Source organism: Telmatherina bonti (assembly GCF_933228915.1).
Source record: "Telmatherina bonti genome assembly, chromosome: 10".
Lineage (NCBI taxonomy): Eukaryota > Metazoa > Chordata > Actinopteri > Atheriniformes > Telmatherinidae > Telmatherina > Telmatherina bonti.
The window spans coordinates 29,001,887-29,024,626 of NC_136628.1; the positions used below are offsets into that span (position 1 = coordinate 29,001,887).

Genomic DNA, 22,740 nt, shown 5'->3' on the forward strand with positions numbered 1-22,740 from the left:
GGTGCTGCATGAGTGTTCACAGCTCATCTTTGTCATAAAAACATGTCTGTTAATGATTCTAGGGAGGCTCTGAAACTGACAGCAGCAACTAATGGCCAAACAGAGATAAGATTTACTGTCAGATTGTTGGCTAGTTGTAAGTTACAGGATGTGCATCCAGTATAAGAGTAGACATGCTAATTGGCTTATTTAAAAAAAAATTGGAAAAAAAAAAAAACGTTGGAAAAAAAAGTCCATGTCTGTTTCTGTGAGACTCTAATAATGGCCACATAGTCACAACCATGAAACACGACCTCTGATCATCTTTTTCTTTGACATCACTGGAAAGTGTTGTGTAGTTAAAGAAAGATGGAGAGTTTCTAAAAGAAAATATGACTGAACTGAACAAAAATCCTACCACACTAAGCTGGGATTGGACTCCGAGATCAATATTCATCTGTGGTTTTTACACCACAGCCAAATTATAGATATGATAAGTATGATCAGATTATTTCTTTATTATCTAAAGTTTTATAGGTTTAAATGGGGAAAAAAATAAAATACACACACACCAGTCATTATATTAGTCCATAAATACCAGTTAGCACTTGTATGAATTAACAGGCAAAGTCCAGCATTGCTTCAAAGTTGCAGATGAATGGACTAATGGGGGTAATTATGTGTTTCCTGTGAGAACAGGAGCGCAAAAGCTCCTCAGTACTGAAAGAATAATAATAATTAAAAAAAGACATCTATAATGGCACCTGTTTGCTTACATTTTAGGTAAATTGAAATGTTGTTATTAAGAGTACCGAGATTGGAGGACTTTTAGCTTTAACAGAGTGGCACAGAGGCTGTATTTGCCTATTAAAATCCCCGCCTGGGGCCCTTTGCTGCATGTGGACCCCCATTCTCTGTGACCTGCCTTTCTGTCCAACTATTGCTCAATTAAGACCAGTGGAGCCCACCACGCATTTTTCATTCCAGACCAACATATCACAAAGAGGTTGGCTCATTTTAGAGTCCAGTCTTTGAGATCTACTATCCTGCAAGATTAAAACCTATCCCTGCTCCATCACACTTGTATCAAATAGCTGAATTTCCTCATCTGCATGTCATCCAGCCCTGCAGAGGCCTGGTAGCAATCTTTGCATTTGATTCAGGTCTGTTCAAGAAGACAGGTAAAAGTTGCAGCATAGCAGATCTTTGCTGCTCTATAGCAAACTGGATGAGTGTTATGGAAGCTAAAAATTGCTGAAAAACATTCTTTAGCATCATCTCCAGTTAACAAGCTATGTATCTGTTTTGTTTTTAGATAACTGTTTGTTATATTCATGATGTAACTGATAAAGACACAGGAATAAATTCTTTTTCAAAGTCCAAAAATGTTCAGGAATAAACATAATGACACACATACTTTAACTTTGTGTTATAGATTCTGTCCAGTTGTAACAAATACCAGTTCAACAAGGTGATAACTAGTCAATTTTCAACTTACCTTGATCATCTCATGATCTCAGCAGAGCAAAGCTGGGTCACATTCTGATCATTTTCATACATTTCTATTAATGAAATGATTCATATCAATGTGAAGGTTAATATTAATCTGAGGGCCGTGTCAAATATTGTTTGTTTTTGACAGCTGCAGAATCCAGTCTGACTCCAGGTGAAGATTAGCTGTCTGTAGCCTATAGTCACAGTCCAGCTGCTATCTTATTGAGGTGAGAGTTAGTTTTGACTGTTTCAAACTGTTTCCATGCATGTATTGTGCAAACACTCAGCACAAGCTGGGATTGGCTGAGAGAGATATGGACTGAGACATTGAGATGAGTAAAAATGCCCTTGGAAGAAAAATGAATTGTGAACAACTTATGCATTCTCTTTTACTCTGTTCAACCTGTTTTCCTGCTAGAAGTATAATAACAGTGTTTATCAATATAATTATTTTTTTCTTGCCTGGATTATTGCAACTCTCTTCTTGAAGGTATTAATAAGATTTATCTGAACTGCCTCCAGTCAGTTCAAAATTCAGCTACTCATCTTTTAACAGGTACTCGTGAATTTGAGCACATCACCTTTGCACTGGGTCCTCATCAAGTTGACGATTGACTTTAAGATTTTATCATTTGTTTTTAAATCACTTTATTGTTTATCCTTATCCTGTTTAGCAGATATTTTATGTCATTACATTCCCTATAGATCCTTCAGGTCCTCTGACCAAAGACTCTTGGTGGTCCCCAAGTATAGCTGCATTTTTGTTTCTGAACAATTTTCAGATTGCTCTTCATGTTTCTTAAAAGGACAGTTTATTAAATGTAAACATTGTGATAATTTACGTGTACATCTTTGGATTTGACGAAGGGGGGAATCTCGGACCTATTATTTATTCTGCTGTTATTTTTGTCCAAATCTCTTTAGTTTTTTTTCTTTTTTTAATTTGTGTGTTGTCCAACATTTAAGCAAGCAGAATGGTGGTCTGGATGCTGTGTTCTGCTTAGCAAATTTACTTTGCCAAGGGGAGTATTCCTGGTATGATGATCCCATTTATTTTCTGGATTCTCATTTTATATCTTTATTTATCTTGTATAATTGTTATACAGAGTTTCTACTGCTGGGCCAGACCAGAGAAGATAGGAGCGATAGAAAGACAAAGGGAAAGAGAAAGAAAACACCTCATAGAGGGAGAGGAAAAGAGAGAGATAGAGAGAGAGAAAGAAAGAAAAAACAGACATTTGCATGAACATAGGCCCATACGTATTCACCTATATGAACGCATGTACAAACACATTCACACCCATATACACGGGCCACACATATACAGGCCAAACTTAGATTCATATTCCCCCTGCGGAGGACTAGGCTATCAAGTAACAGGAGCACCAAAACTGTCAGGTTAAATATTAATGAGAGACAAAGAAAACCAGATGCTGTTAGTGGAAAAACCTGCAGACGACTCAGGGACTGTGTCACATGCAGAGCATACAAAGTGGAACGTGTTCAGAGAAGAGTGATCACACCAGTGTGACCCCGCCCACACAAAGGCAAGAAGCAGGCCAGGAGGATCCCGAAATTCAGGTAGCCGGCAGTCACTTCCAAGCACTGGATCGAACCACCCCACTCCAGAGTCAGCCATGGACCCACCCAGGAGGTGTCAGAGGGGAGCCCCAGCCGGAGTCCCCCGCTATCAGAAGGGAACAAGCCCCAGCGGGCCCAGACCGGCAAGAATCTACCCTGCCAGGCGCCGGCTGCCCAGGACAGACAGAGCGCAGGCCCCAGGGTCCCAAGAGCCTTAAGGCAACCCCCACCCCCGCAGGCAGAGGGCCCAGCCCACACCAATGGAGAACCAGGATCCCCGGACCGCCGCCGAGTGGCAGTCAGGCCACACCCCAGTGCACCAGCCGTGCTCCCTGGGCACAAGACACCCCCCCAACACACGGACACACACACACACACAGGCATACACAGACACCCACACATATTCCCACACACACGTACCAACTAACTCACACACACATACTCCCTCCCTACACACACCCTATCCACCCCATCCATTACACATGCTCCATCTCACAATCCCCTGCCCCCCTGCTCCGCTCACGTACTCCCCGATGCACACATACATACCACATAACACAACTCCTCTCACGAGCTCCCTCTCTACACACCTCGACACGCACCCCCCTTCTCACCCACAGTTCCCACACTCCCTTATTTATCAGCACACACACCCCATCCCATAAACATCCCCACCACACCTCAAATCACCCACTCCGCCCTACCCACACGCCCCCCAACTCACCTTTCCATCTCCATTCATACACTACCCCCTGTACGTGCCCACACCTCCCACCCCGTCCCTCCACACCCCACTTACATACTCCCCCTTTATTCATACACACTCCATTGCACACTCCCCCACCTCACCTCTACTCTACACAGCACCTCTCCCCCCACCTCTATTCTCTTACATTCCATCCGCAACTTAATCCATTCGCTCTTGCACGCCCTCATCTTTCCTTCCCAACATTTCCCGTGTCAAAAACAGCTTTTATCAAGGAAAAAACTGCCAAATTCAGATTTTTACATGGTACATGTACTAACATTGTTGTGTATGGGTTAGTGTGTTTAAAAAATGAAAGTGTCAATTTCAGATTTATCTGTGCCCAGATTAAAATAAAAAACATGCATTTTACACGTACTATAGCCATAACCTCTCAATGTGTAGCCAGTATTAGGTATTCCCGACCACAAGAGCCACTAAAAAAGTGAAGCTTTGCCTCAGTGCTTTCAGCTCTCTTGGCCCCCAGCCCCTCTCTACTCCTGTGCACGCCCCTGTGGCCTCCAAGCGCGTTGAGTCATTGAATGAAAAATAATTGCAAACAGCAGCAGAACATAAATGAGCCACAGCAGAAAGACCTACAAACTCCCCGTATGTCTTTTCACAGGTTCAAAAAAAGTTAAAGTTTTGCTCAGTGTGAAACTCATAAACCGATAAGCTGAAATCAAACAAGGTCAAAAGATAAAAGGAGATGTAGCTACTGGGGTGTAAAGAAACGAGGTTTTTTTGGGTTTTTTTGTTGTTTTTTTTTGCAGCCCCTGTCTGTCTGAATGGGTTTGTCCGCTGCATGACGGCTGACCCCCCTCCATATATCAGCTGGGAGCTGCTGTCTCTGTCGGCTCAGCGTGCAGGGGGCTGAAATGGCTGGCTGGGGGGGCTTCTTCGTCTCTCTCCTCAACTACAAGACAGAGAAATATGTGATCGCTGAAAACAGGAGAATCGGAATATTATTCCGGCTTTATCAGCTGGCTGTGCTGGGATACATAATCGGGTGAGGAGCTTTGCGTGTCGCCGTTTGTTTGTTGGGTGTGAAATAAAGCAATAGAGACTGATTCACAAAGTTAAAAATAGGCGAGCTTGTGGTAGGTTTTTTCCTCTACTGGTGGTGTTAAAGTAAACTAAAGTGTTTTTTTTTGTTTGTTTTTTTTGTTTTTTTTTAACTTTTACACTTTCTGAGTAGTTTATTGTCTGAAGAGTTGAATGTTATTGTTAAATGGTTTATGTTTGTTATCCCATCTTTTATTAAAGGTAGCCTAGTCTCCTATATGATAAGTAAAAATAAAGAAAATCGGGCAAATGATTGATTTAAGATTTAAAACTTGGATTTGATTGATCTCACTTGACTATAAAACTTATCTCAGACTGTGACATGACAAATTCAGTGCAGCGTTGTGGTTGTAAAGTCATGCTTTCCCCGAGGCGTCTTCACACTGTTTCTATGGCTATGCAGCTGAGAATACCATGCCTTTGTGCACCTCAATAATGAATAACAAAGACCTGCATGCAAAAAGCAATTACCATTTTGATCACAAACCAGCTGCGCAACAGGCAATCAGAAACAAAACACCACCTCAAAATGGCCATCAATACCTATAATGAAGCTCTGATCAATGTCTTAGGTGGGTGTTTGTTGTGAAGAAAGGGTACCAGGAGAGAGAAGAGGCCATACAGACTTCAGTCATAACCAAACTTAAAGGTGTCACTCTGACCAACACATCTGAGACAGGACCCTACCTGTGGAGTGCCGAGGATTACGTGATCCCCCCCAACGTGAGTCCATCTATCTATCTAGTACAAATGTCAGAGAGCTCTCCAAGTCCGTTCCTGCCAAGAGAGATTATTAGGTTATTAAGGTTTGTTTTGCCATGTATCATTAGTCTCGGCATGTGTCTCAACAGATTTAACAATACTGAGCTTCCCTGGGTGTGTAATTTGTTTAACCTTTATCTTTGTGGACCTAATTGGATTTTGCAGGGTGAGCAGGTTTTCTTCATAGTAACAAATTACATCGAGACCCCCAATCAGAGGTTAGGGTTCTGCGCCGAGGTGAGAAAACACATTATCTCTGTTTTTATTCTCAGTGCACTGTGTCCATGTCGGATTGTTTTAGTTTTTTTTTTGTTCTTCATAGAGTTTCAAGGTGCCTGATGGAAGTTGTCAAAGTGATCAGGATTGCCTTGAAGGGGCGAGTGTTGTAGCCGGTCATGGTGAGGGGCGTTTACTCCCTTTATTTAGCCCTTTCCCCTCCCACAGTATTCAGTTTTATATGAAACAACGTGTCTATAAATCCTTTTTAAGATATGCTACATATTATAAATGCCATTTGCTAATTTTACTGCTTTAAAGCTAATTTAAAGGTGTTTGGTCTGGTTCGTCTTGTGAGAGATTCTCTTTAATTCATGTTGTCTGCGTCAGGAATAAAGACCGGCTTGTGTTTGAACAGCACTGGGACCTGTGAGATCTACGCTTGGTGTCCTGTGGAACACAGTCCAAGACCAACGTTAGAATCTTTCCTTCCTGTCAGAGTATTCAGAAAGTTGTCATTTTGTGCCAATACACTCTAATCCCTCATGTGGACTGAGATGTTTGGCTTTATCTTGTCTGTTTTGTTTTTTTCCTCCCAGAGAGCCATTACTGAATGAAGCAGAAAACTTCACAATCTACATCAAGAACTTCATCAGGTTTCCAAAGTTTGAATTCTCAAAGTAAGTAGCCGTAAGTGGCTGCTGATCGCTTTTGTGCCTGTGGTTTCAAGACATTGTGGCATTGAATGAGATCCCATGGTGTACATGTTCCAACGGATGCTTTAAATAGCTTTAGGGTGCACAGAGTCTTCTATTTATACTAGCCTGTGCTTTGCAGTGAGAGAGACAGTGAAACAGTCATCTGAGACGTCCTTGACAGCGGCCCTTGCTCTGGACAGGTGTCAGATCAGACAGGGCTTGCCCTGTGTTTGGCGTCCCTGTTGCTTCCTCGCTGGCGTCCTGCAGGAGATAAGGACGATACCGCGAGGCCATGACTAATTCATCCGTCAGGATCTCCTCCTAATTAGACAGACATCTCTCTCGTGCTTCCTACTAGTCTAAATATGATTTTGCTTGATGGGATCAAAAGGTAATATGATCCCTTTAAATGGGGGTTTGCTCAAAAATGGCTCGCAACGCTATACAGGTCTTACAGTATGATGCATCTGCAGTCTGAGCCAGTAAGCAGACAGTGTATCTGTGTGGTTTCATTGACATGCTGTGTGTGTTTCTGCTGGAGTGTGTGTTGAGTTTTTTTTTTAAGTGCACCCTTTTCACATAAATAGAGCCCCCTTAAGAGGAAGTGTTACATGCTGCACAAAGCTGTCCAAAATCTAAGGCCACTTTGAAAACCGAACATAATTCAAGTCATTAAAAAGAAGAGCATTAAACAGCTGCTGCTCATCCAGAACGCTGCTGCTGGAGCTTTAGCTGCAGTGCTCTGGCTGTCAGCCAGTCACAGATTAGATGTTAAAATCCTACGAATCATCTAGAAATTACAGAGTGGTTTAGTCAGTAAATAAAAACCAACCAGAGCTTTTAGATTTCAAGACTCCGGTCAGCTAGTCCGGACCAGAGTCCCGACAAAACACAGAGAAGCAGCCTTTGGCTTTAATGCTGCAAACAAGTGGAGATTAAACTTTTTAACTAAATCTAGACACTTTTAAATCCAGTTTGAAGGCATTTCCTTTCATTATGCATGGAATCTGCTTGTTAACTTTTAACTTATCTAGACGGTTGCTTCCTTTTAATCATTTTAATTTTATTGTTTACACGATTCTACTATGATTTTATGTCCTTTAAATGCTTTTTTGTACTTTTTCATTCTTTTTCTGCACCTTGTTGTAATGCTTTAAGGTTTTATGCAAAGCCCTTTGCATTGATTTGCACATGAAATGTGCTGTACACAAATAAACTTGCGCTTGCCTTTAAAAAGACAGCTTGATAAGAAATGTCTGTGTGGATTTAACAGAAGACATTGTTTCGAAGTTTTAAAATATGTTTATAACTCATGTTTCTATCAGAAAGAATCTCTTTCTTTGCTGTCATTGCAAGACTCAAGTTGTACAAGATGGATGTGCGTCGCAATTTATGATGCTATAATAATTACACAGTATGCATAGTATTTTTCAGTGGCAGAAATATAAACAACAGAATTTAGGACATAAAGATGACAATATCCTATTTAATAAAGGTCTGGACATGCAATACATACAGCATTTCTAAACACCATTCAGGATGAAAACAAACTACATACCTGGGCTGAGATGCATCAGCAGTGCAGTTTTGATTGCTCAGTAAAGCATATTTAATTCAGCTGTTCTGATGTTGGGACGCCTGCACTGGATCAGGTTCACCGTGATGGAGGTTTAGAGGTAGTCCATTCCTCACACTTCTGGTCGCAGACAGTAAGTCCAATCACTCAACATCTGCATCCAAAAGTGCTGGACTTTCTTCCACAGTCACACTTCCTTTACCCATCAAACATTCATGATGCTCTGCAGTATTTCTTCACAGAGGAAACACATCTAAACTCCCATATGTGGCGGGGTTATGCTTTCAAGTAAGAGGTCGTAAAATAGAGTCAATAGCTTTATAAGTCAAAGCCTAACTTTATCCGAACACTCAAGCTAATGCGTGTCTGTTTTCTTTTTCACTTAGGTCCAATGTCCTAGAAACATCTGATGACAGCTATCTAAAGAGATGCTCCTATGATAAAGACAACCATCCTTACTGTCCCATCTTTCGCCTCAGAGATCTGGTTGGCAACACTGGACATGACTTCCAGGACATGGCTGCTATGGTAATGGACCGATCTGCCATCTGACCCTGTCGCAGTCTGTTCCCTGAGTGATTTGATGAAAATAAAAAGATTATAGATGATGCCTATTGCTGCAAACGTACAACAAACCACTTCTGGTTTTTAAAAATTTGTTTCACTTGATTTACTCATTTACTTTTATTTACATATTTGGATATTGATTATTATTATTTTGATAATCTATTGTATTTAATCTTGAGATTTAATTTTTTATGCCAGTCTTTACTTTTTGCCCTTTTTCTCTTTTTTAAAATAATCTTGTTTTTTATTTATATAATTGCAAAGAAATTCAGGAATTAAGGGTTTAAAATCATGGAAATCTGTTTTTGACTTGCAGTGAAAAAAATCAAACTGAACTAAAATGAAATTAAGTGATCATTGAAGCACATTAACAAGGTCATTTCAAAAGGAAAATGTTTTAGTCTATAAATTGACCTACAATGCAGACCCGCCCTGTGCTTCAGTTCTGCCTACAAAGCCCATCATACACCGAAAGGTACTTTAATATGCCGGGTTGATAAGAAATCCATGACTGACATCTGGTCAGGACTCCTCTTGGCTCTGACTGCTTGTTTTCACACTCAAACTGAGTTTTCACAAACTAGACGAAGTAGAAGTGATTTTTCTGCCTCATATATTAATCTTGGGTTCAATTGGCTGTTTCAGAAAGTATTAAAAGTTATTTTGATTTGAGTCACCAAGTTGTGCTTTAATCTCATGTCCTCCTACAGCCTGCAAGCAGTGTGACGCCCTCAGGCAATAAAGCTGTATTTGCATGTTATTGTTCGCACATATTTTAAGACGGATGCCCTTCCTGATGCAACCCCTGCATTAATCTGGACTCTGGACCGGCCCACAGAGACCACTGGCTTGTGCCCCTCTCGGGGTTGCAACATGAGGGTCTGGAACTGGCGATGTTCAGGCCAGTGGACAACCGGCACAACCTCCTGAGCCACTGCCACCCCTCTCAGTTACAGCTCTAAAGTTACCAAATCATTTACCAAATGAACACACACACATGCACTGTTGGTGTTTTCTCTCTTAAACCTTTGCCTGTGTCTATTTTGTGCACTCACTGGCCACTTTATTAGGTAAAGCTGTTCAGTTGCTTGTTAACTAATCAGCCAATGACATGGCAGCAGCTCAGAGGATTGCTGAAGTTCAAGCTGAGCATCAGAATAAGGAAGAAAGGAAGAAAGGCAATTTCTTTGTTCTGAAACTGCTGAAACTTTCCAGAGAAGAGTCTGAAAAAGAGAAAACACCCCATGCACAGAGGTTGTGTGGACTAAAATACCTGGTTGATGTCAGAGGAGAATGGGCAGATTGGTTGGAGATGATTGAAAAGCAACAGTAACTCAAACACTTGTTCCAACCAAGGTATGCAGGTGAAAATATGAAATATAAAATACGAAAGCCTGAACCATCCCGCTGTGTTTCAATGGTTCAGGCTGCTGGTTAACAGGTCGGGCGATATTTTCTTGGCACACTTTGGGCCTCTTCGCACCACCTGAGCGTAAGTTAAACATCACATCCTGCCTGAGTGCTGTCGCTGACCATGTCCATCCCCTTTATGACCACAGTGTAGCATCTTCTGTTGGCTACTTCTAGCAGGATAATGCACCATGTCACAAAGTTTAGACCACCTCAGACTGGTCTCTTGAACGCTTCTCTCCAATGGCCTCCATGGTCACCAGATCTCAGTCTAATAGATCACCTTTAGGAGGTGGTGGAACGGGGAGATTCTCATCATGGATGCACTGTTGACAAATCTGCATCAGCGGTGTGATGCTATCATTGGATTATAGAGCAAAATCACAGAGGAATCTTCCCAACACCTTGTTGAATTTATGCCACAAAGAATGAAGGCAGTTCTGATGCTAAAAGAGGTCCAACCTGGTACTAACAGGGTCTACATAATAAAGTAGCTGGTGAGTGCTTGTGTTTGTTGTTAGAATTATGTTGTTTTCATAGCTGGATTGCCTTATTTATAAGTTTACCTGTTGCTAAAGCTCAGTTTGTACTTACAGGGTGGCTCCATTGGCATACTCATTGAGTGGAACTGTGACCTGGATAAAGACTCCTCTAAATGCAATCCTCAGTACAGCTTCACCCGTTTGGACATGAACTTGAACAACTCAGTTACATCAGGATACAACTTCAGGTGTGTCCCCTCAGGCATTTAACACAATCAACCCGCCACTTAATCTTTCCTCTTTGTTTTATTTAATCTATTGCAATATCCTTCCCCTACAGATATGCCAGGTACTACAAGGATCAAAACGGTGAAACATATCGCACTCTTTACAAAGTGTACGGGATTCGCTTTGATATAATGATCAATGGCCAGGTACAGCAGCGATATGAGCAGCCCCACCTCCAGTGAAGTACATGATTCCAGTAGTATACCTCTAGTAAATGTCTTATTGCTTTGCAGGCTGGGAAATTCAATATAGTTCCCACAATAATTGCTATTGGCTCAGGTGTTGCTCTGATGGGTATAGTAAGTACATGACAATTTCTACATCACAATAGGGTGAAACACGATTAGTACCAAACTAACAAGTTTGAAGCTTGTGCATGTTAATTACTTAATTTTTATCCTTTAGGGGGCTTTTGTGTGTGACATGATACTACTTTACATGATGAACACGAGCTCCTTCTACAGAGAGAGGAAGTTTGAAATAATCAACTTTAAGTAAGAATTGCTGTATTTGTAAAAAATTGTAATCACCCTTCAGAGAATTGCTTCTCTTCCTTATTTCTGCGCAACTTTTTATTTTATATGAGCAGAAAAGAGAAGCCCAAATCAAAGGAAGGGAAAGCAGGACACCGGGAAAGGAGATCCAGGAAACCTGCTGCAGAGAAAGATGCTGCCAACAGCATCAAAAAATCAGAGGAAACTGAAGTCACCGTGGAAACCGCTCCCCCTGAAGGAAACCAGCTGTCTGTAGACAAACGGGGTCCCACCATTCCACGTAACACGGGACAGCGATACTCTGCTCTTCTGTCTCAACAAGGTGCAGAGCCAAAGCATCACATCACGTTTGCTACACACAACTAGGTTTCGGCTGGGCGAAAACACAGCACCTGCAGATGTTTCACACTGCAGGAGGTGGATCCTACAGTCAGACTGATGTCCACTTCACCCCCCGCTGGCATGGTCACTAACATCCATGAGGCTTGCACTAAATGAACGTGTTGGGCCATGGAAATATTTATGTTCTGCGTTGCACTGGAAGGATCAGGTCATTGATGTAAGCCAAAAAGATGACTTCATCGGGTTCATTAATACTCCAATCCCTCATTTAAATTAAATTTATTGTGTAATCCGTTGATGCTGTTTCAGAAGAACAGAATTCAGTGCATTGCAGTATTTTAAAGTGAACATTTAATTTAATTTTTGAATTGTCTTTGAATTACACAAGAATATATATATATTTTTTTTTAATTCTGACTTTTACTCTGCAAGAATTCCACAGCAAATATTGAGTAATATTCACATCCTGATGGCTTTAAAATGAGATGAAGAAGCCAAGAAAGTTATCTTTACATCCATTACTGATGAAGCTCAGGAATGCAGTCTGTCAAGTGCGTTAAGTCTGCTGTGAAGTGGACGTGTTCACTGTGGGAAAGTACTGGCTGATAGACACTAAAGTGCAAGGATTTCTTTTCCTGATTGCAACAACTGTCTACATCAGGGGTGTCAAACTCCAGTCCTTGAGGGCCGGTATCCAGCAGGTCTCTGTTGGTTCCCTTTACCAACAAATCTGATTCAAATCAAATGGACCCAGCTGCTTCTTGCAAACCTTTTTTTTTTTTTATTTTGGTCAGGTGTGTTGGAATATGGAGACAAAAACCTGCAGGAGACTGTCCCTCGAGTTTGTACATTCTTGTTAGATGGAAATGTGTTTGTCATGTTGATTTCATGATGTCGCCAATAAACTGCCTGACAGATAAACTATGTATACAAACAACTTGATGAGAGGCTTTTATTCAAATTTGGAATCACAAGTGTGATAAGCTCATCAAAGCTTTGTACATTTAATATCACACCTTGTTAGGATGTTATAAGTTAACCTACTGCAATAATAACTAGAATTATTATTCTCCTGGGATATACATATTACCAAGAATTCAGAGCAAGAATTACAGATGAAAGAATTTCATAGTTATTAGTAAATGTGAATTAAGAGGAAAAACAATGAATCTTGCATACAGTAATTCTGAACAGATCATCCAATCTATCAACAGTTGACAATGAAAACATGAAAAATATTTCACAGTTAAGTCTACTTATAAACAGCAGGGCAGACAAACCTAATGGTCTATGTAGCACTGGTGTAGAAACATTTCAGGTTATTTGTGGTACATCATCTTAGTATACATGCACCATTCCGTACAAGAAAGTCCAGAACAGCACATAAGTAAAAAGACCTCCAACAAGGCCACCTGTGAAGAGCAGCCGTCGTGATTTGAAGCATTTGTTCCACCGCCGTCCAGCCTTGAGGATGAGCAGGAGCGAGAGGAGAAAGGAGGAGAGGAAATAAAAAATGAAGCCGTAAAGTCCTGTCAAGCCGAGGATACCAGCTGTCGCTCCAGACAGAGCGGACACAGAGGTACGGCAGTAGTCCAGCACGGCGGCATTACCCCTCACGGCCACTTCACTGATGAACTGTGGTCCCTCGCGCTTGGCCCCAACTCCTGCCATTGTGGCTCTGGTCAAATACCAAAGAAGGATGCTGCAGAAAGAGAGATGCAGATTACCTGAACATCAACCGATACCTAAATACTTACTGTACTAGACCAGCGGTTCTCAACCTTTTGCAACACAGTACCCCTTGTAAAATATTTTTTTAGCCAAGTACCCCCTAACCAGTGCAAAGTACTTTTGGTTCAGAAAAAACACGAAATACAGCATTTTATCATTTGTGTTTGGCCTTTTAAACTTTTTGTTTTTCACATCTCTACAATACGCTTCAACCAGGACTCCAGTGTTTGCGTTGTCAAGGCAACAATGGGGTTCAATTCACGTGGAAATGTGGGATTTTGGGAGGAATGAAATGGTGTAAATCTAAATGGAAATTCATTTATGAGTGTACACTTACATTTATTGGAATATATTAAATATTTATATGATATTACATTTATATTATTTTATTTAAGGATGTTTTAAAGAATATATATAGAAAAAAATTTCAAAAACTTTCACGTACCCCCTGGAATGCCTTGAAGTACCCCCAGAGGTACGCATACCTCATTTGAGAAACATTGTATTAGACAATACATTCCCTAGACTCTTTAGTTGGAATAGTTTGCTTATACAACAACCTTATGGCTGGTTATTTTGCTGCATAATAATAACTTTAACTAAATAAAGGTTAAAACAATTCAGAAGAGAGCTGAATAAATATATACTAGCTAGTATAGTATAAAGCATAGTTTAAAGCTAGTTTGTATGCACATTGTACATTGGGTAAGTTCGGCTCGATGGGTCTAACAAATAGTTAACACAGAAATGACTGTGGTGTTAATGTTTTTTAAATAAAAGGCAAAGCCTTCAAATCAATACTAATGTTTCTTTGTACTATCATCTGTTAGCTTAGCGAGAAGCTAACAGTAGGTTATAAAGTAGCTCTGGTTGATTTAAAATACATACAAAAAACCCCAAATTAGAAACATTTTGTCCCACATAGTTATAACAAAAAGCAAAGACTTTAATCACAAGAAGGAAGCAAAAACGAGCCTTGAAATATTGCGACCTATGACCTGGCTATACATTAACCTATTTTAATGTTCATGTCAAAGCGACTGCTAACATGCTAGCACCGTTAGCTGTCCGAGCTGATAACATCTACTTACTGGATCTGAACGTAAAGTTTCTCGGTTCTTCACGATGCAATTACAAAAACATATTACATAAAAGCTCCTTTATATACTTGAGTAACAGGTTGTTTTAACGAACTGTCAACTGGTACAGCACGAAAATAGCGCATTCATTCTCGTAGGGATGACGCTACCAGTACAAAGTCAGCCATGCTCGCCCGCAGTGCATTGTGGGAGTAGTTCAGTCATCAAACGGGAGGAAACGGTGTGGTGCGTTTGAGGTTGACTGGGAAAACTAGAAACTGCAATTTTAAGCAAGAACAGATCAATTAAAGGTGTTTAGCACTTATTCAGGGGACAAGGCACAAAGTCTATCTATACTCATGTACTGTTTTGAGCAACATATTTTAAAAGAAAATATTAAATAATGGCCAGTACAAAATATGAAGAAATTTAAAATGCTGATTTGCAAATAAACACAAATGAGATCTCAAACAGCTGCAAAGCAACTAAAATATCCAAAAATATCTCAGAGGGATGTAAATAACACAAGACACAATAAAAGTTGGGCAAAATGCAAACTACAAATACAAAAGAAATAGACAATAAAAATGTCATGTCTTCATGATTATTTATTGCTTCATGCCTCTTTTGTTCATGCTACCTTTTTTGGAGCGATGCCACTGACTGCATGGCTTGTATATGTTTTCACATCTTCAACAGAAAGAGGTCAGTCTGATTTTGAAGGATAAGAGCAGCATTGATTTCAAGCTGATACAAAAACTCACAAAAATGAAAGAAAGATACTATTACAGGTTATTTAACCTCTTTTCTTTCCATAAACAATGTTTACGCTTTTTAAATCAACCACAAGAGAGAAAACCCGACCCAAACACGTTTCTCTTCCTTAGTTGCGCCTCTATCTGTAACATGTTTAAACATCATCAGACTGCTATAAAGAACTTAATATGTCCGATGTTTTGTTTTAAGGTGAATGCAGCAGCGTCGACTTTGCCTCCTGGATGATGTGCAACTACTAGTCACTAGCAGGCCGTCAGCAGCAGTCATGTCCAACTTTATTCTGGGCATAGATGTGGGAACCACTTCAGTAAAAGCTGTTTTATTGTCATCTGACTCCAGAAGTGTGGCAGCGAGTCATGCTTTACCCACTGCTGCCGATAAAAACCACGAGGGGATTACAAAGGTGAGCAGCTCGCATGCTACTTTACTTCCCTCATAAACTAAACTCAGCTGAACTGTGTGTGTGTTTGTGTTTGTGTGAGACGCAGGCGAAAGAGCAGGACGCAGGTCGGATAATAGACGCTGTGAACCGGTGCGTCCAGCAGCTGTCGGCAGATAAACTGCAGCATGTGAGCAGCATCGGACTGACCGGACAGATGCACGGAGTTATTTTCTGGAAAGCAGGCAGCGGTAAGAGGACATGTCTACATAGAGATGTGGTAACGCAAAAGCAGCAAAAGACGGTTGGAAGAGTTGAAAAAGAAGGAAAAAAAGCACATAAAAAACACAGGTGTGTGTGTGTGTGTGTGTGTGTGTGTGTGTGGGTGGGTGGGTGTGTGTGTGTGTGTGTGTGTGGAGTTACATTCAAGAGTGAAGGTTTGATTGTGAAATAAGTGGGGACGTAAAAGTGGTCTACAGAGATCCCTGGAAGACAAGTAACTTATGGTGAATGTCTTCTAATTTTCTTATTTCCATAATGATATATTTTGACAAACCTTCTGTTGTCATGTTGTGTGTTTTGTATCTTTGTTCTGGTTTTCTGTTATGTCTTTCACTTCGGCTAGTTTCTTGTTTAGCCTTTGTTCCTGTTCCTTAAATTCACCTGGTCTTGTTTGTTTCATCCTTTTCACCTGTGTCTTGTTCTGTTTCCGTATTCATACCCCTTGGTTTCTGTTCCAAGTTGCTGGTCCATTGTTTGTGTATGCATGTGTTTAGTCCTGTCCTCCGGTGTCTGCATACCCTCAGTTTTTGGGGATTAAAAACACCTTTTTCTCTGCATCTCTGGCTCCTGTTTCCTGCATTTGCGTACTCACCTCTGCCATAACCGTGACAGAATGGACCAGCCTAACTTAGACCCGGTGGGAATGACTATTCTGGAGTTCTTGTGCAGAGAGGCAGCCAAGAACCTCCTGACCTATGAAGAGCCTGATCCCATGCCTTCCAGCTGTCTCCGCTCACGTCCTGCAAGAAGGCGACCTTCCAAGCACACTCACCAGAAAGACATAATTCAATTCAATTCAACTTTATTTGTGTAGCGCCACTTCACAACAATGTTGTGACAGGGCACTTTACATACACGAATCAACATACACATCATTTCGAGCCAATTCATACATATCCTATAATAGAAACCAAGTGATTGCATCGAGTCATGACTTCGATCCAATCCCCCATCCTGACCATGCACGCAGCGACAGTGGGAAGGAAAAAACGGAAAAAAAGGAGAAAAAAAAAAAGACCTCTGGCAGAACCTGGCTCAGGGAGGGCAGCCATCTGCCTGGACTGGTTGGGGTGGAGAGGACAGGAAAGACAGATCAGCATGTGCCATTGCACTTATTCATATTCATATTCACATAGTGACCATTACATCAAGCGAACTTGTGGGAATGCTGCTTGGGCTGGATGAGGAACCAGAGCCGGTAGACAAGGTGGTCCAGTTTGGTTTCATGGGAACCAGATTGGCTGTAAAGCTTCCTGTTCCAGGGTCCATGCCAACACCCAGGTTTTGTTAGGCACTTCTGATCCCTGTTCCTGAAGGGGTCCCTGCCTCTGTTGTTAAAAACCCCTTTTTTCCTTGCATCCCTGGCTCCTGTTTCTGCATTTGGGTCTCCACCTCCACTGCAATCGTGAAAGCTATCTTATTGATTGTTATGTATTTATTTGTGTTCAGAATTTTTGGTGGATGAGTTGAAATTGAAATAACACAGCCCAAAAGACATTAAGTGTCTTGTTTATTTGCACAATATAAAAACAATTGATTTAAGGTGTGGGCAGAGTCGGATTAAAAGTGCACAGGTCCCTGGGCCCAGAGTGTTCCAGGGGCCCCCTTCCCCACCCCAACATTATGAAAATTGTGAATGATACACTGTGAAACAACATTTCTAACATCTCTCAACCAGTGGTACCTATTGCACTAGACACTGTTGTGTAACTATCTTGCTTTTATTTACATTGTGTTTCATGTCCAAACTGCTGGTGTTTGCGCCACATGGGCCCCAATTGGGCATGGGCCCTGGGCCTGTGCCCATAATGCCCATTGGATAATCCATCCTTGGGTGTGGGTGAGATAAACACTCTTTATAGGGTTAGGGACTATCTCACCTAATGATATAGAAACAAAAAAACAGAGAAAACAGTATCAAACATCAAGTAAAATAAAACATAAGATAACAATGAGACTAAATCCAGTTTGTGCATTTAAAGTGTGTGTTTGATTAGTGTATGTATTAATCAGAAAAGGATTAAAAACAAGATATTAATCAAGTGTAGTACAGTAAGTGACACTGTACATTAAGAGATAATTAAAGCACCAAAAGTCAAGTATAAAGTTTATCCTGCATCTAAGTTTTCTAATTATTCTAATATAGAGGAACCAGATACTGTTTTAATTAAATGTTAATAAATGTGTCCATTTTTTTTGCCCGCTGTCTCATTGTTACTATGCACATATGTAAAACTCCCTGGTCTTTGTTTGGACAGTGTTTCATACCAAACCATGATGTCAGCTGTGTTTTCTCATTTTTGTATGTCACAGGTTGCGACTGGTCCAACAGGGGCTTCTTCACACCTAGAGACACCAGTCAGCTGATCACATGGCAGGACGGACGCTGCAGCAGTGATTTCTTGTCCTCTCTTCCCAAACCTGAGTCACATCTCAGCGTTGCCACTGGGTTTGGCTGCGCAACAATCTTCTGGTACATGAAACACAGGTCGGCTGTCTCCTTGTAAAAACCGCCTGCAGGCGCTGCTTGCTCAGGTCATGCAAAAGCAGCCTGAACATGTGTAGTATCTCTGCAGACCTGAGTTCCTCGAGGACTTTGCAGTCGCAGGGACCATCCAGGACTATGTGGTGTCCATGCTGTGTGGTTTGGACAGGTGTGTGATGACACCTCAGAATGCAGCCAGCTGGGGCTTCTTCAACACTTCCACTAATCGCTGGAATGAAAAGATGTAAGTAAAGTGAACTTCTGTTGTCTATAAAGGCTGATGTTGTAGTTAACCACTAATTGCATGAAAATAATCTGTGGCTTCTGCATGCTCAAGCCGTTGGTGTGTGTGTAACCTACTTCACGAACTGTGTGTGCACACTGCAGTCTGAAGGCTGCCGGCTTCCCTTTGCGCCTGCTTCCTCAGTGTGTGCCATCTGGTGGTCTGGCGGGAAAGACACACTCAGCCTGGCATGGCATTCCCGCCGGTACACCAGTAGGAACCGCCCTGGGAGACTTCCAGTGCTCCGTCTACTCCTGCATGACTTCGCCAACAGATGCAGGTGAAACAAGAAGCTGAATTGTTTCTCTGACTTAATTCACAATTAACACACTGAATGCTCCAATCATCCATGTTTATGCATTTTAAAAGATCAATCTAGGATGAGCTGCCTCTGATATGTTCCATCCATTATTAATGCTTGATATTACCAGAAAAATTTATGATTTCTTGTCTCAGAAAGCTCTCAGCGTACTGTATTATCGTTTAATTTGTCACACATTTGTAGCACTTATCCTGCTAACTTACACAAGTCATTCATTGCACAAAAGAAATGTTTTGATTAACCACCTCCTCTAAATACCTGTCCTCGTCTGCAATTTTACTTAAAAAACTTCCCACATTGTCAGTATGTGATATTAATATACTTCAGTCATGCATATTTATTGATAAATACAAATATATTCTCATTTGCTACCCAAATTGTTCAAGGAATTCTTTATAGTTAACTCTCAGGTTCATGAATAAACTTAATCTTACTACACATAATCAGTTTCATATTGCAGTTCTCATCTACATGTAGCAAAAATATCCTAATCTCTCAATCATTTCAAGTCCAGAATGAAAGTTTACCTGGTAAAACAAGACTCCAAATACTTGACTTTCTAGTATCATTATCTTTGACACATGTTCACCCAGTCAAATACAGTTATTTAACATATACCCATTTTCATAACTTTATTAGTTTTTATTATAGGTTCTTGCTTTGCTTGCTTTTTGTTGCTGTCTTCTCTTTTGATGTTCTTGTCATTGATTTACTTTTGAATTTTTTTTCATATCGCTTTATATTTATTACGGTATTTATTTTATATATAAATCCTCACAAGATTTTTTAACCTCTCCTGCACGTACTGTTCTTGTCTTGTAACTTTTTTGTAATATTCCTTCTTTTTTAAAAGTGCAAATAAAATAAATAAATAAAAAAAAAGCTTCCTGCAACTCTGAAGGCTTAAGAAACATTTTAGCAGCACGTGAGGGCTGATGTGATAAATGCATGAGACCTGCTGCTAAGTGTATTTGCATTTTGTTTTGCCACAGAAGATGTGTTAGTATCATTTAAACTCCTTTGCTAATATGTTGTATTCTTCTAATTTCACAGTTCTCAACATAAGTACCTCAGCCCAGCTAACCTTCGCCATGCCAGCTGATTTCAGACTTCCAGATTTTCCGCAGTCAGACTCGCCCATCTCCTACTTCCCATACTTTGACTCTTCATACTTGGCCGTGGCAGCGTCACTCAATGGGGGAAATGTTTTAGCCACTTTTGTGGACATGTTGACTGCCTGGATGAGAGAGCTTGGTATATATCCATCTATTACTCTGTCATAATGTTGTTGTTATTATATATAGAGTAATACTTGAAATCAGTAGCATTAGAATTCAAGTAGCACACTGACATTAGCATTTAGCTCCAGTTTTTGCCCAGCAAGCATAACCGATGACTCATAAAGGCTGTTTATGCCAGGTTTTAACTTCTATCTGGGGTTATATGATCAGAGCTGGACACCTTGAAGCATGTAAAGTTGCAGCTGGCATTACAAGTGCATCTCCACGTGCATCTGGTGATCAGAGCATAAAGCTATTTATGATTGTGAGAGGAGTAATTTACAGTTTTCCTGGCTTTTCTTCACAGATACTTTAAAAATGCAACTTCAAAAAGTCTCCATTTGCAGAACTTCCATTAGAAGGCATGCATTTAGTACATCAGTACTGTTACTAATTATGATAAATTTATATATGTATTAGATATACTCTGTTAGGTTTTTTGTGCAATTTTAAATGTCTCAGTTTAAACATTTTTGCACATTTTTTCCAAATTATGATTATGCAAACTGCCTTACAGAGTAAGCCAGCAAATTTGTAGAAAACTGCATTGAAAATATTTAATGAATTAATTTAGAAAAAAATATTTTTTAAGGAAAGGTGCTAAAAAAAAAAAAGGGAAATAAATGCAGGGATCAAAGAATAAATATGTAAAAATAAGAATTTTAAATGAATCGGCACAGTAAATAAATACATGCATATTTACACAAAATGAGATAATTACTGTTGAAATTTTAATGTTATGTATCATAGAATGCATGGATAGCTTTGATGTTTTTTTTTAGCAGCTCTGTTTATCTATCTATCTATCTATCTATCTATCTATCTTTATCTAATTTTATCTAATTTTGGACATTTGATGTCACAGAAGTCTTCAGTAAATGAAGCTCTGCAAAGCTCTGCAAATCATATATCACTAAAACTTAATCAATTTTTGACGCTTCTATTACTTTTCTTTCATATCACATCGATTGATTTACATTTATCCACATTTTAGCCAAAACACACGCAATTTTCTGAGCAGATGCTTTTATCCAAAGCGACATACATATGAGAGTGAGAACAACACAAGCAATAAATCAAACAGTAGAAGACAGCGTAGATATACACTAGTCAGACTGCTGCGAGTCCAGTTGCCATGTAGCACAGATTTTTATTTTTATTTTTTAATAATATGACTGATTACACTCTTACAGGTGTAGAACTGAGCGACTCTGGCTTGTATGAAAAGTTGATTCACTGCGCCCTGAACCAGGAAAGCAGCGACCTGACTGTAAGTCCTACCCTCCAGGGGGAGAGACACAGCCCTCTCTGCCTGGGTCAGGTGACCAACATCTCCGCCTCCAATCTCTCCCTGGGTCACGTGATCAGAGCGTTGTGTCGTGGAGTCCTGACAAACATCACCTCCATGATGCCTGCAGAGACTCTGCAGCAGGCAGGGGTTCGCAGGATCGTGGGCAGCGGGAGCGCGCTCACTCGCAACGAGGTGTTAAAGCAGGAAGTAGCAAAAGCATTTCCTCTCCAGGTCTCATACGGACAGAATGCGGACTCCGCTGTCGGTGCTGCCATGGTCCTGTGTGATCGACTTTAAAAAGAAAGACCTAATCCTAGGCTGGGGGGGTATCCCTGTATGTTTACATGATTAACTGAGATTTTTGCACAATTTGAAATATATTTGAATAAATTGTATCAATATATTTGAACTGAATTTCCCTTCAGAAGAAAAATCCAATGTATAAAAGTTAGTAGGAGGAAAAGATTGAGGCTTTTAAATGGTCAACATAATGGCTCAGATGAACTGCTGACTCTAACAAATCCCGATCGAACATTTTACTCAAGCCTGGAGTGCTGGGAAACTCTGGCTCCATTATTCCTTTTTGACAGTGTGATTGAGTGTGTAATATTATTCTCAGTTTTTATGAAGAAAGAGGCATCATTGATTCATTTAGAGCAAGTCCATTCAGTCCAACTGACCCAAATGAGGAGGTATTTGTGCAGAACCTGATAGGCTGTTAGATTTATTTCATTTGATGCAGGTGTGTTGAACAAGAAAACGTGGGAAACCAGCTGGATTGCAGACATTGGACCAAAATGCATACCCCTAATTTAGAGCAAAAAATGTTCTAATGTTGTAAAAGATAGAAAGAACACACAATTTCTTCCACCTAGACTTGCAGCTTTGTGGTGCCTTTAAGAGAAAAACGCAGCATGTTAACAGAACTTCAGATCACATAACAAAAAGTATTAAAAGTACACAGAAATCACAGACTATTTAAACAATTTGAAGATGACTGAAATACACTTGCTAATAAAGTAAGGAAATATATATTGTGTGGATTATTTCTTTGTTGTAACAGCAGCACTTGGTAATAAATCTTGAAGCACTGGAAAGCCTGTTTATTTCCCTTTCCAATAGTGTTACATTT

At 40.3% G+C, this 22,740-nt stretch overlaps 3 protein-coding genes across 3 annotated transcripts; 2 read left to right on the plus strand and 1 right to left on the minus strand.

Annotated features, from left to right (window-relative positions):
* The first annotated feature begins 4,653 nt into the window (after positions 1–4,653).
* On the plus strand, positions 4,654–12,636 carry p2rx5 (purinergic receptor P2X, ligand-gated ion channel, 5). The gene is made up of 12 exons (XM_079247817.1): positions 4,654–4,808; positions 5,437–5,587; positions 5,792–5,863; positions 5,949–6,024; positions 6,233–6,317; positions 6,442–6,522; positions 8,503–8,644; positions 10,690–10,823; positions 10,916–11,009; positions 11,097–11,162; positions 11,269–11,357; positions 11,453–12,636. The coding sequence occupies exons 1-12, from the start codon at positions 4,678–4,680 to the stop codon at positions 11,721–11,723; spliced, it is 1,392 nt and encodes a 463-aa protein (XP_079103943.1). The 5' UTR covers positions 4,654–4,677; the 3' UTR covers positions 11,724–12,636.
* Positions 12,637–12,751: 115 nt separating this feature from the next.
* On the minus strand, positions 12,752–14,695 carry emc6 (ER membrane protein complex subunit 6). The gene is made up of 2 exons (XM_079247818.1): positions 14,522–14,695; positions 12,752–13,401 (listed from the first exon to the last, which is right to left on the minus strand). The coding sequence occupies exon 2, from the start codon at positions 13,368–13,370 to the stop codon at positions 13,038–13,040; it is 333 nt and encodes a 110-aa protein (XP_079103944.1). The 5' UTR covers positions 13,371–13,401; positions 14,522–14,695; the 3' UTR covers positions 12,752–13,037.
* Positions 14,696–15,551: 856 nt separating this feature from the next.
* shpk (sedoheptulokinase) lies at positions 15,552–21,905 on the plus strand (the record flags this gene model as incomplete). Its single annotated transcript, XM_079248082.1, has 7 exons — positions 15,552–15,689; positions 15,775–15,916; positions 18,261–18,435; positions 18,524–18,676; positions 18,820–18,995; positions 20,091–20,291; positions 21,511–21,905. The coding sequence occupies 7 exons, from the start codon at positions 15,552–15,554 to the stop codon at positions 21,903–21,905; spliced, it is 1,380 nt and encodes a 459-aa protein (XP_079104208.1).
* Between the last annotated feature and the right edge of the window lie 835 nt (positions 21,906–22,740).

Bases quoted from the DNA above. Each gene is read 5' to 3' on its own strand.
- p2rx5 (XM_079247817.1), top strand. From the start codon at position 4,678: ATGGCTGGCTGGGGGGGCTTCTTCGTCTCTCTCCTCAACTACAAGACA. The intron at 6,025-6,232 runs GTGAGGGGCGTT...TGTCTGCGTCAG, and splicing joins GAGTGTTGTAGCCGGTCATG to GAATAAAGACCGGCTTGTGT. The intron at 6,318-6,441 runs GTTAGAATCTTT...TTTTCCTCCCAG, and splicing joins GAACACAGTCCAAGACCAAC to AGAGCCATTACTGAATGAAG.
- emc6 (XM_079247818.1), bottom strand. From the start codon at position 13,370: ATGGCAGGAGTTGGGGCCAAGCGCGAGGGACCACAGTTCATCAGTGAA.